General features: G+C 35.4%; 1 protein-coding gene across 45 annotated transcripts in view; it reads left to right on the forward strand.

The window, feature by feature from the left end:
- MYO9A (myosin IXA) overlaps nt 1-13571 on the forward strand; it is a 289948-nt gene that overhangs the window by 42783 nt on the left and 233594 nt on the right. For all 45 annotated transcript variants that reach the window (XR_011425596.1, XR_011425595.1, XM_070234206.1 and 42 more), the window contains one exon: nt 4729-5639. Coding sequence is in view for 43 of the 45 variants with exons in the window: in XM_070234206.1 (XP_070090307.1) it covers nt 4800-5639 (840 nt within the window). In the remaining 2 variants the exon portion in view is untranslated. The remainder of the gene's footprint in view (nt 1-4728; nt 5640-13571) is intronic.

Below are 13571 nucleotides of genomic sequence, written 5' to 3' on the forward strand. Positions count from 1 at the left end.
TTGTTGGAAACCACGGGTCAGGATAGGTAGTGTTTCCTCTGTTGAAAAACATATTTCTGAGATTAGTTCTAGGGCTGCCATATTGTACATCTTTAGAGATCAGACTGTAGTTAGGCAGTGTGTCTCTTGCAGTAGTGCAGGGCAGAGCCTGCTTGACTGTAAGGAGTAGTTTTGCTGCTGACTGCTGCCGTAGGCCACAGTATATGAAACCTATACCTAAGGATTCAGGAGGACACAAACATGGCTTTACAACTAGGAACCTGCCAGCTCAGAGCATATCTTCACTGTTACTGCATGACAGATCTCCTGATTTGAATGGATCAACTGTAAGAAAAATATTTATAAGATAATTGGGGAAATTGGACACTGACCAGTAATACTAAAAATTCTTAGTTTTTCAAGATGCAATTAATGGTATTGCAATTATTTTACAAAAAAGTAGGAAATAGTAGGTTCTTGATAAATGTATGAAAAACAAAAAAATATCTTCCATCAAAAAGTGCACCTGGGTGCCAGCCCAGTGGCATAGTGGTTAAGTTCATGTTCTCGGCTTCTGCAGCCTGGGGTTTATGAGTTCGGATCCCAGGATTGGACTGACACACTGCTTGTCAAGCCATGCGGTGGTGGCATCTTACATATAAAATAGAGGAAGATTGGCACAGATGTTAGCTCAGGACAGTCTTCCTCAAGCAAAAAGAGGAAGACTGGCAACGGGTGTTAGCTCAGGGCCAATCTTCCTCACCAAAAAAAAAAAAAAGTGCACCTGTAAATGTAAATTCTGAAACAAATTAGGCCATCTAATTCTGAGAAAGATATGAAAGCAATCAGAAGAGCAGTTCACTCTGGATGACATCATAATGTTAGTCTGAAAAATATCAAATTATATATTTAGGATTTTCAAGGAGATAAGTGAAGGAGTAGTATCCCTTAAATTAAAACAATTATGAAATTTAAATCGGTAGAAAAAAGAACTGGTGGATATGAAAATGACAAAACTTAGAAGTGAAAAATAGTGTAATTTAAAAACAACAACAACGTGGAATTCACAAATGGGGAGTCAATAGGATGTCAGATTTTTCCAGTATTAATCTTTCAAATCAATGCAGTGTCTATCAAAATGCCGAAAGGTTTTTTCATGAGAATTGACGTGCTGATCATAAGATTCTCGTAGTAGAGTAAATGGCTAGAGTAACATTAAAGAAACAAATTGAGATTCAAAAATTATAGAGCTATAATAATTAAGACAGGCTCAGGGATAGACAGACAGATTAGTGGAACAGAATACAGAGCCCAGAACAGATTGATATTTATATGGAATTTGCCACATGATGAATATAGCATTATAAATCAGTTGGGAAAGATTAGGTTCTTCATTGTGGTGCTGGTTCAATTACTGATCTGAATTGATGTGAAAATAGTTGAGAGCCATGTCTCACAGCATACATGAAAATAAATTTTATATTTATTAAAAAGATGTAAATGAGAAAAGCAAAACTTAGGCCTTTTAGAAGAAAATGTAGGATAATAACTTTATGTCCTCAAGATAAGGAAGGATTTTTAAAAACTGTACCAGGAGGTAATACTTACAGAGCCATTAGAACCAGATTGCCTACTTCAAATCAAAACTTTCTCACATTCTAGTTATGACTTTGGGCAAGTTACATAATCTTTTTGTGTTTTCTCATTTGTAAAATGAGGAGGAGGATGATAAAAACAGCCTGTAAGAAGGAATTGTGAGGATTAAATTAAATAATCCATGTGAAATGCTTAGAAAAATGACAGTACAAATAAACACACAATAAGAGTTAACTCCACTTGTTGTTAATGTTGTTTATTAAAAAAGAAATAATTTATAACCTTTAAAGGATTGATAAATTTGACTACTAGAAATAAAATCTTCGAAAGCTGACCCCGTGGCTGAGTGGTTAAGTTCGAGTGCTCCACTTCGGCGGCCCAGGGTTTCGCCAGTTCGGATCCTGGGCGTGGACATGGCACCGCTCATCAAGCCATGCTGTGGTGGCATCCCACATGCCACAACTAGAAAGACCCACAACTGAAAATATATAACTGTGTACTGGGGGCACTTTGGGGAGAAAAAAAAATCTAAAAGAAAAAAAAAAAACCCTTAAAAAAAAAAAAGAGAAAAACTTCTCTATAACAAAGGGCAATGTAAACAAAATAGAAAGATAAGCCACTGATTGGTAGGTGATGTTTGTCACACATTCAACTGAAAATTGATGAATATCCAGGATATATGAAAAACTCATTCAAACCAATTAGGAAAAGACAACTCAAAAAGGGAAAATGAATAAGCAACTTAGCCCAAATGGCAAATAAGAGTTGCTTATCCTCACTAGTAATCAGGTAAATGCAAATTAAAGTAATAAGATAGCTTTTTACACTTATAGAGGCAGAAAATCAAGTCTGACAATACTAACTTTTGGTAAGGAGGCAGAGAAATGTGAGCTCTTGTTATACTGACTGAAATAATCAGTTGGTACACCTATTTTGGAGGACATTTTGTTAATGTCTAGTAAATTTTTTTTTTTTTTGCTTTTTCTCCCCAAATCCTCCCAGTACATAGTTGTATATTTTTTAGTTGTGGGTTCTTCTAGTTGTGGCACGTGGGACTGACTCAGTGTGGCCTGACGAGTGGTACCATGCCTGTGCCCAGGATCTGAACCAGTGAAACCCTGGGTCGCTGAATTGGAGTGCGTGAACTTAACTACTTGGCCACAGGGCCAGCTCGGCCCCATCTAGTAAATTTGAAGAGGCTTAAAGCCCAGCAATTCCCCTCCTAGGTGTAAAGCTCAGAGAAATTCTAGCAAAGGCACCTGAAGAGACATGTGTTAGAATTACGGCATTGTTTTAATAGTGTTCTATTGGAAACATTCTAGGTGTTCAGTAGAAGGACAGTAGATTGATAAATTGTGGTATAATCATACAAAGGGATTTAAAAAATAAATCCTGTATTTTTTAGAGCATTTTTAGGTTCACAGCAAAATTGAGTGGAAGGTACAGAGACTTGCCATATACTCCCTGCCGGCCCCCACCACATGCATAGCCACCCCTGTTATCAACATCCCCCACCAGAGTGGTGCATTTGTTACGATTAATGAATCTACATACAATGACATATTATAAGTTAATGAACTTTCCATACATCACCATTTATACATAGAAAAGACAATATTAAGTTAAAGTGAGATGCAGACTATTAAATATAGTATGATACCATTTTTTTTAAAGCTTACAAAACTGAAACTGTACTATATATAGTTTAGGGAGACCCACATATATAATAAAAATATAAAAACATGTATGGGAATAATACCAGCCTCAGGATAGTGATTACCTCTGCAGAGCAATGGAAGAAGCTTTAACTATATCTCTGATATTTTTTATTTGATTTTAAAATGATCTGGGGGAATTATAGCAGTTTTCAAACTTGTTGAATTTGGATGATAGATATATGGCTGCTTTTTATATGTTCTGTAATATTCTCTGTGTTTAAAACGTCATCTAGGAAAAAGATGAAAAACAAAGTTTCTTCATTAGAGGACTTTGACAAATATGTAATAGTATGAGAGAGAAGTAAATGAAGGTATTTTTCTTTTTTTTTTAATAACAGCATCTTTGTATGTTAAAGGATGAAATTAGTAAAAAGGGAAAGATTGCTAACTCATGACGGTGGTTTTTCGATGGGGCAGGTTACTGATGGAGATGATAAGAAATGGGTTTTATTAGCCCTGGAAAGGATGTGGGACATATTTTCTCTCTTGACAGGAATGGAAGAACAGAGATGAGATGAAAATAGGAATACATTTTGAGTTGGAGAAGTCATTTAAAGGAAGTTACTATTTTCTCAGTGAGGTATAAAAGTTGAAATCATTCTTCTAGATGTGTGGTATGTGAGGTTTGAGAAGATTCGAAGAATATGCAGAATACTGTAAGGAATGAAATAAGGTTAGATAAAAAGGTGGGATTGAAGGACAAGGGAAGGTTGAATAAAATTTATAATGGTGCCTAGTTTATGATTTTGTCAGCTTTGTTCAGCAAGCCGGGGGCAGGATCTTTTTGTTGCCTCCCTTACCTCTTCACCTTGGGGAAAGTGGAGAGTGAGAGCCAGAAGTCCTTGAAAATATGTCTGTTCTTTGGCAGGTTTCTCTCATTGTTATCTTAGTTATAACTTCAACTAGTTTAATTTCTGTTTATCTGATCTCATCTTCTTACTGTTTTTAATTTCACAAAATTTTTACTCCATTGGTGGCATTCTTTCTTGATTTTTTTAAGTATGAGAGCTTTTGGGTCCAGGGTGATTAGATTTGTGTGTTTATTCTGTCCATCTTAATCCAGTCTTCACTGAGGCTCTTTAAATATAAAAAAAGAACTTGATTATGATCCCAAGTACTTTTAGAAACATTTGAGATAGTAGGGGGCAAAATAAATTCTTTGTACTCTTTGGATTTTGAATTGTTAATAAAACATTGAAAAAATTTTTTGGTAAGTTGCTATTTTAGAAGGTTTTCAGATCTGCACAATAAAATGTAATGCTACGTGGTCTCAATGAGACTGTTTTCAAGACTGTTCCTATACTGAGAGAAGAGTTAGGATTTTGTGTTCTAAAAGATGTAATCAACATGATTGTTAAGCCTGCCTTTCTTGAGCATCGGAAAGCAATGATTGTCTAATATGACTTCTAAATGTTTCACATCTTTTATATTACAGTTCTTTTGCCACGAAAATGGTTTGCACAGTCTTGAACACGTACTATCCATGCTGATGGGACAGGATCCAATATGAATATAAATGATGGAGGAAGACGACGCTTTGAGGATAATGAACATACATTACGTATATATCCTGGGACAATTTCAGAAGGGACAATCTACTGTCCAATTCCTGCCAGAAAAAACTCCACAGCTGCTGAGGTGATTGAATCTCTCATAAACAGGCTTAATCTTGACAAAACAAAATGTTACGTACTAGCAGAAGTAAAGGAATTTGGTGGAGAAGAATGGATACTCAATCCAACAGACTGTCCAGTTCAGCGAATGATGTTGTGGCCCCGAATGGCTCTGGAAAATCGCCTGAGTGGAGAGGACTACCGCTTTCTTCTGAGAGAAAAAAACCTTGATGGATCAATCCATTATGGTAGTCTTCAGTCATGGCTCCGGGTAACAGAAGAACGTCGCAGGATGATGGAACGGGGTTTTCTTCCACAGCCTCAACAGAAAGACTTTGATGATTTATGTAGTTTACCTGATTTGAATGAGAAAACTCTCTTAGAAAATCTACGAAATCGCTTTAAGCATGAAAAAATTTATACGTATGTTGGCAGTATTCTAATAGTTATTAACCCATTCAAGTTTCTTCCTATTTATAACCCCAAATATGTCAAAATGTATGATAACCACCAACTGGGAAAACTTGAGCCGCACATTTATGCTGTGGCTGATGTAGCTTATCATGCTATGCTTCAGCGCAAAAAGAATCAGTGTATTGTGATTTCTGGAGAGAGTGGTTCCGGGAAGACTCAAAGCACAAACTTTCTTATTCATCACCTTACTGCTCTCAGTCAGAAAGGATTTGCCAGTGGTGTAGAACAGATTATTCTTGGAGCTGGACCAGTACTTGAGGTAAGTGTGTAGAAATAGTTTTCTTACTCTTAAACATATCTTAAAAAATTAAAATTTGGTAGATGTGAGAAAATGAAACTCAACAGAGGTATAGGCATCATTTTTAGTTATCAAGGAAAACCAGAAGATGGGAAAGCAGAAAAGGCAATGTGGAAGATTGAGTGTGACAGTGGCAATATTTTTTTCAAAGGATGTCTTTGGGTCATAGTGATGCAAAAGAAAGATCATTGGAGTCATATGTATACCCTTGTAAAGGGGGATATACCAGGGGCAAGACTCCCAGTAACCGGGTTGTGGAAGTAGGTGGTTGGGGAAAATATTCTTGTCAGTATGTTTCTGTCTTTGCAAACTTAACATTTGTGTCTAGCGTAGAAATTCCAAGGGTTCACTTTTGAAAATGTGTAAAATATGGGAAAAATTTTTAGTTTTGTAATGTTTTAGAAGTAGTACTATCAAGGGTAACAAGGAAAGAGAATGTATTATTTTTGTTTTAGAGCTGAAAGAGAAAGGTAATATTTCTTAGTATTTTGTTTGAGAGATTTTTGTGAGGTATAATTGAGCTATAGTAAATTGCACATATTTAAAGTGTATAATTTGATAAATTTTGACCTTTATAAATACTCATTATAAACCACTACCAAAGTCGAGATACTGAACATATCTTTTATTCCAGAAGTTTCCTCATATCTCTTTGTAATCCCTCTCTCACACGCCTTCCAGCCCACTCATCTACAAGAAACCACTTAAGTGTTTTCTGTCACTATAGATTAGTTTTTTTCCCTACAATTTTGTATAAATGGAATCATATAGTATATACTCTTTTATGTTTGACTTCTCTCACTCAGTATAATTATTTTGAGATTCATCCATGTTGTGTGTGTCAATAATTCATTCCTTTTGCTAAGATAGTATCCATTGTATGGGTATACCACTCTTTGTCCATTCACCTGTTGATGGACATTTGGGTTGTTCCAGTTTGGGGCTGTTACACTTAAAGCTGTATGTAAGTCTTTGTGTAGATGTACACTTTCTTTTTTCTTGGGTAAATACCTAGCAGTGGAATTTTTTCCTAGGTGAAAAGTGTATGTTTAACTTTTTAAGAAACTCCCAAACTTTCCAAAGTGATCGTACATGCCATTTTATATTTCCACCAAGCAGTGTATAACAGTTCCATTTACTCCATATCCTTGCTAACCCTCAGTATAGTCACTCTTTTTAATTTTAGCCTTTCTAATAAGTATATGGTGGTATCTCATTGTGGTTTTAATTCTATAGTGACTAATGACGTGAACACCTTTTCACGTGTTTATTTGTCGTCATTATATCTGCTTTGGCTAAGTGTCTGTCAGAATCTGTTGCTAAACTTGTTACTGGGTTTTCTTATTGTTGCATTTTGAGAGTTCTTTGTGTATGCTGGGTGCAAATCCTTTATCACATACATATTTTGCACACATTTTCTCCCAGATTTAACCCTCTCTTAGTAATACCTTTTGAAGAGCAGAATTAAAAAATTTTCTCGAGATATAATTGATGTATAACATTGTATTAGTTTAAGGCATACAACATAATGGTTTAATATATGTTTATATTGTGAAATGATTACCACAATAAGTTTATTCAACATCCATCACTTGATAGAATTACAAATTTTTTTTCTTGAGATGAGAACTTTTAAGATTTACTGTCTCAGTAACTTTCAAATATATAATACAGTACTTTTTTTTTTTTTAAAGATTGGCACCTGAGCTGACATCTCTTGCCAGTCTTCTTTTTTTCTTCTTCTCCCCAAAGCCCCTAGTACATAGTTGTTTATTCTAGTTGTAGGTCCTTCTGGTTGTGCTATGTGGGATGCCGCCTCAGCATGGCTTACTGGGTGATGCCATGTGTGCACCCAGGATCCAAACTGGCGAAACCCTGGGCCTCCGAAGCAGAGCATGTGAACTTAACCACTTGGCCACGGAGCCGGCCCCCTATAATATAGTACTGTAGTCATCATACTGCACGTTACATCCCCAGAACTTATTTATCTTATTAACTGAAAGTTTATACCTTTTGATCACCTTCACCTGTTCCCCCCTCCTGCAACCACCAATCTTCTCTCTGTTTCTGTGAGTTCAATTTTTTTAGATTCCACATATAAGTGAGATTGTATAGTATTTATCTTTCTCTGTCTGACTTATCTCACTTAGCATAATGCCCTCAAGGTCTATCCATGTTGTCTCAAATGGCAAGATTTCCATCTTTTTTATGACTGAATAATATTCCATTTTAGATACATACCACATCGTTTTCATTTCTTCATCTGTCAACGGACACTTAGGTCTCCATATCTTAGCTATTATGAATAATGCTGCAGTGAACATGGGAGGTGCAGAAATCTCTTTGAGATAGTGATTTCATTTCCTTCAGATAGATATTCAGAGTGGAACTGCTGGATTGTATGATCTGTTTTTTAATTTTTTGAGGAACCTCCATTCTGTTTTTCATAGTGGCTGTGCCGATTTACATTCCCACCAACAGTGCACAAGCGTTCCCTTTTTTTTACATCCTTGCTAACAATTTTTTTTTTTGTCTTTTGGATGAAAGCCATTCTAGCAGGTGCGAGGTTATATCTCACTGTGGTTTTAATTTGCATCTCCCTGATGATTAGTGATGTTGAGTACCTTTCCATGCACCTCTTGGCCATCTGTAGGTCTTTTATGGAAAAATGTCTATTCAGTTCCTCTGCCCATTTTGTAATCAGGTTGTTTGTTTTTTTGCTATTGACTTGTATGAATTCTTTATATATTTTGGATGTTAACCCCTTATGAGTTATATGATTTGTAAATATTTTTTCTCATTTGTTAGGTTGCCTTTTCATTTTATTGATGATTCCTTTGCTGTGCAGAAGCTTTTTAGGTTGATGTAGTGCCACTTGTTTATTTTGCTTTTGTTGCCATTGCTTTTGGTGTCAAATCTGAAAAATCCAAGACTGATATCGTACCCCCTGAGTTTTCTTCTAGGAGTTTTATGGTTTCAGATCTTACATTCAAGACTTTAATCCATTTGAGTTGATTTTTTTTGTGTGTGGTGTAAGATAGAAGTCCAGTTTCCATCTTTTGCCTGTGACTGCCCAGTTTTCCCAGCACCATTTATTGAAAAGACTGTCCTTTCCCCATTGTGTATTCTTGGCTCCTTTGCGTCAAATAATTGACCATATATGCATGGGTTTATTTCTGGGTGCTCCATTTTTTTTCATTGATTATATGTATGTTTTCATGCTAATACCATACTGTTTTGATTACTGTTGATTTTTATTATAGTTTGAAATCAGAAGTGTGATGCCTCCAGCTTTGTTCATCTTTCTCAAGATTGCTTTGGCTATTTGGGGTCTTTTGTGGCTCCATACAAATTTTAGGATTGTTTTTTCTGTTTCTGTGAAAAATGCCATTTTGATAGGAATTGCATTAAATCTGTAGATTCCTTTGGATAGTATGGAGATTTTAACAATATTAATTCTTGCAATCCTTGAGGACAGAATATCTTTCCATATATTTGTCTTGTTCAGTTTCTTTCATTAATGTCTTATAGTTTTCACTGTATATCTTTCATCTTTTACTTCTTGGTGAAATTTCTCCCAGATTTAACCCTCTGTTAAAAGTACCTTTTGAAGGGCAGAATTTAATTTTTTTTTCTTTTTTTGTGAGGAAGATTTTTCTTCTTTTTGCTTGAGGAAGATTGCCGCTAAGCTTTACCAGTCTTTACATCTTTACCAGTCTTTCTCTGTTTTGTATGTGAGATGCCACCACAGCATGGCTTGATGACCGATGTGTATGTCCACGCCTGGGATCTGAACCTGTGAACTTTGGGCCTCTGAAGCCAAGCACATGAACTTAACCACTATGCCACTGGGCCTGCCCCAGAATTTTAAATTTTGATGAAGTTCATTTTAGCCATTTTTTTCTTTTATGAATTGTGCTTTTGGTGTCATATTTAAGAAAATTTGCCTAACCCATCGTTGCAAAGATTTTCTCCTATGTTTTTTTCCATTGCTTTTATTATTTCAGATTTTGCATTTAGGTCTGTGATACATTTTGAGTTCGTTTTTGTATATGGTGGGAGGTATAGATCAAATGTTTACCTATAAATATCCACTTTTTACAGCACCTTTTGTTGAAAGACTGTACTGTCTTCACCTTGTTGCCTTGATGTCTTTGTTAAAAAATCATCAAAAAATTATTTGTCCATATATATGTGGGCTCATTTCTGGATTCTGTCTTCTGTTTAATTGATCTGTTTGTCTGTCTTTATGGCAATGCCACATTATTTTCATTATGTAGCTTTATAATTTTGAAGTTAGGTAGTATTGACCCTCCAGTTTTGTTCTTCTTTTGCAGAGTTGTTTGGGTATTCTAAGTTCTTGGCATCTCCGTATGAATTTTAGAACTAGATTGTCAGTTTTCTTATAAAAGCTTTTTGGGACTTTGATTGGGACAGTGTTGAATCTGTAGTTCAATTTGGGGAGAATTGACGTGGTAACAATATTAAGTCATCTGACCCATAACCAAATTTATTTCTTCATTTATTAAGATCTTTAATTTCTCTCAGCAGTATTTTTTTGTTTTTAATGTACAGATCTTTCACATCTTTGGTAAGATGTATCTCAGTATTTTTTTGATTCCTTTATAAGTGGTGGTTAAAAATTTTCGTTTGTTCCTAGAGTATAAAAACAGTTGATATTGGTATATTGATTTTGTATTTTACAACCTGGCTAGATGCAAATATTAGTTCTGATAGTTTTTTTTGTGGTTTCCATTGGCTTTTCCATATAGGAAATTATGTTTGTGAATAAAAAGACAGTTTTATTTCCTTCTTTCCAATATGGAATTCTTTTTTTCCTTGCAGGTTTCACTGGCTACTCCAGTATAATGTTGAATAGAAGTGGTGAAAGCAACATCCTTGTACTGGGGGAAAGCATTCAGTCTTTAAACATTAAGTGTGATGGTAGCTGTTGGTTTTGCGTAGATACTCTTTATTAGATAGAGGCCATATCCTTTTATTCCTACCTTGTTTAGAGTTTTTGTGAGAAATGGATGTTGGATTTTGTCAGATGCTTTTTCTGTGTCTTTTGAGATGGTCATATGGTTTAAAAAATATAGTTTGTTAATATGGTAAATTATATTGATGGATTTTGGAATGGTAAACCAGCCCAGCATTCCTGGGATGAACACTGCTTGGGTCATGATGTATTATCCTTTAATGTATTGCTGGGTTTGGTTTGCTAAAGTTTTTTTTAGAATTTTTGCATCTGTGGTCATGAGAAATATTGTTTTCTTTAATATCTTTTTTTTGTTGTTGTATCAGGATAATTCTGGCCTCTTGAGAGTGAGTTGGGAAGTCTTCTCTTATATTTTTGGAAGAGTTGTGTAGAACGGGTAGTTTTTTTCTACTATCAATATTAGAATTTATTAATGAAGCAATCTGGGCCTGGTGTTTTCTTTGCAGGAAGATTTTAAACAAAGTTTCAATTTTTAGAGTAGATACAGTTATTCATGTTACCTATTTCTTCTTGAGTAAGTTATGGTACTTTTAGTGTCTTTCTAGGAAGTTGCTTAATCTAAGTTCTAAAATTTATTGGAATAGTGTTTTATTATACAAGCACCAGCTTTTGGTTTCATGGATTTTGTTGTTGTTATTTTGGTCTTTCATATTTCATTAATTTCAGCTTTGATCTTTATTATTTTTTGGCTTATATTACATTTAATTTGTTCTTTTTTTTAATTTTGTTTTAATTTCTTTTTTAAGATTTTTTTTCTCCTAATATTTTTTTTTATTGAGTTATTGATAGGTTACAATCTTGTGAAATTTCAATTGTACATTAATGTTTGTCAGTCATGTTGTAGGTGCACCACTTCACCCTTTGTGCCCACCCCCCACCCCACCTTTCCGCTGGTATCCACTAAACTGTTCTTGGTCCATAGTTTTAAATTCCTCATATGAGTGGAGTCATACACAGATTATCTTTCTCTTGCTGGCTTATTTCACTTAACATAATTCTCTCAAGGTCCATCCATGTTATTGCAAATGGAATGATTTTGTTCTGTTTTGCAGCTGAGTAGTATTCCATTGTATATATGTACCACATCTTCTTTATCCATTCGTCTGTTGATGGGCACTTAGGTTGCTTCCACGTCTTGGCTATTATAAACAGTGCTGCAATAAACATTGGGGTGCACAGGACTTTTGGGATTGCTGACTTCAGGCTCTTTGGATAAATACCCAGTAGTGGGATGGCTGGATCGTATGGTAGTTTTATTTTTAGTTTTTTGAGGAATCTCCATACTGTTTTCCATAGTGGCTGCACCAGTTTGCATTCCCACCAGCAGTGTATGAGGGTTCCTTTTTCTCCACAACCTCTCCAACATTTGTTGCTATTAGTTTTAGATATTTTTGTCATTCTAACGGGTGTAAGGTGATATCTTAGTGTAGTTTTGATTTGCATTTCCCTGATGATCAGCGATGATGAGCATCTTTTCATGTGCCTATTGGCCATCAGTATATCTTCTTTGGAGAAATGTCTGTTCATGTCTCCAGCCCATTTTTTGATTGGGTTGTTTGATGTTTTGTGATTGAGTTCCAAGAGTTCTTTATATATTAAGGATATTAAGCCTTTGTCAGATATATGACTTGCAAATATTTTTTCCCAGGTAGTGGGTTGTTTTTTTGTTTCAATCCTGTTTTCATTTGCCTTGAAAAAACTCTTTAATCTGATGAAGTCCCGTTTGTTTATTCTTTCTATTGTTTCCTTTCTCTGAGAAGGCATGGTGTCCGAAAAGATCCTTTTAATACTGATGTCAAAGAGTGTACTGCCTACGTTTTCTTCCAGAAGCCTTATGGTTTCAGGTCTCACCTTTAGGTCTTTAATCCATTTTGAGTTTATTTTGGTGAATGGTGAAAAAGAATGGTCAATTTTCATTCTTTTACATGTGGCTTTCCAGTTTTCCCAGCACCGTTTGTTGAAAAGACTTTCTTTTCTCCATTGTATGCCCTCAACTCCTTTGTCAAAGATAAGCTGTCCATAGATGTGTGGTTTTATTTCTGGGCTTTCAATTCTGTTCCATTGATCTGTGCACCTGTTTTTGTACCAGTACCATGCTGTTTTGATTACTGTAGCTTTGTAGTATGTTTTGAAGTCAGGGATTGTGATGCCTCCCGTTTTGTTCTTTTTTCTCAGGATTGCTTTAGCAATTCGGGGTCTTTTGTTGCCCCATATGAATTTTAGGATTCTTTGTTCTAATTCTGTAAAGAATGTCATTGGGATTCTGATTGGGATGGCGTTGAATCTGTAGATTGCTTTAGGTAGAATGGACATTTTAACTCTGTTTATTCTTCCAATCCATGTACATGGAATGTCTTTCCATCTCCTTATGTCGTCATCCAATTCTCTCAGAAAGACCTTGTAATTTTCATTATATAGGTCCTTCACTTCCTTGGTTAAATTTACCCCAAGGTATTTTATTCTTTTTGTTGCGATTGTGAATGGTATTGTATTCTTGAGTTCTTTTTCTGTTGGTTCCTTACTGGAGTATAGAAATGCTACTGATTTATGCAAATTGATTTTATACCCTGCAACTTTGCCGTAGTTGTTGATTACTTCTAACAGTTTTCCAATGGATTCTTTGTGGTTTTCTGTATATAAGATCATGTCGTCTGCAAACAGCGAGAGTTTCACTTCTTGCCTCCCTATTTGGATTCCTTTTATTCCTTTTTCTTGCCTGATTGCTCTGGCCAGGACCTCCAGTACTATGTTAAATAAGAGTGGTGATAGAGGGCATCCTTGTCTTGTTCCTGTTTTCAGGGGGATGGGCTTCAGTTTTTGCCCATTGAGTATGATGTTGGCTATGGGTTTGTCGTATATGGCCTTTATTATGTTGAGGTAGTTTCCTTCTATGC

This window comes from Equus caballus, chromosome 1 (genome assembly GCF_041296265.1).
Source record: "Equus caballus isolate H_3958 breed thoroughbred chromosome 1, TB-T2T, whole genome shotgun sequence".
NCBI classification, from domain to species: domain Eukaryota; kingdom Metazoa; phylum Chordata; class Mammalia; order Perissodactyla; family Equidae; genus Equus; species Equus caballus.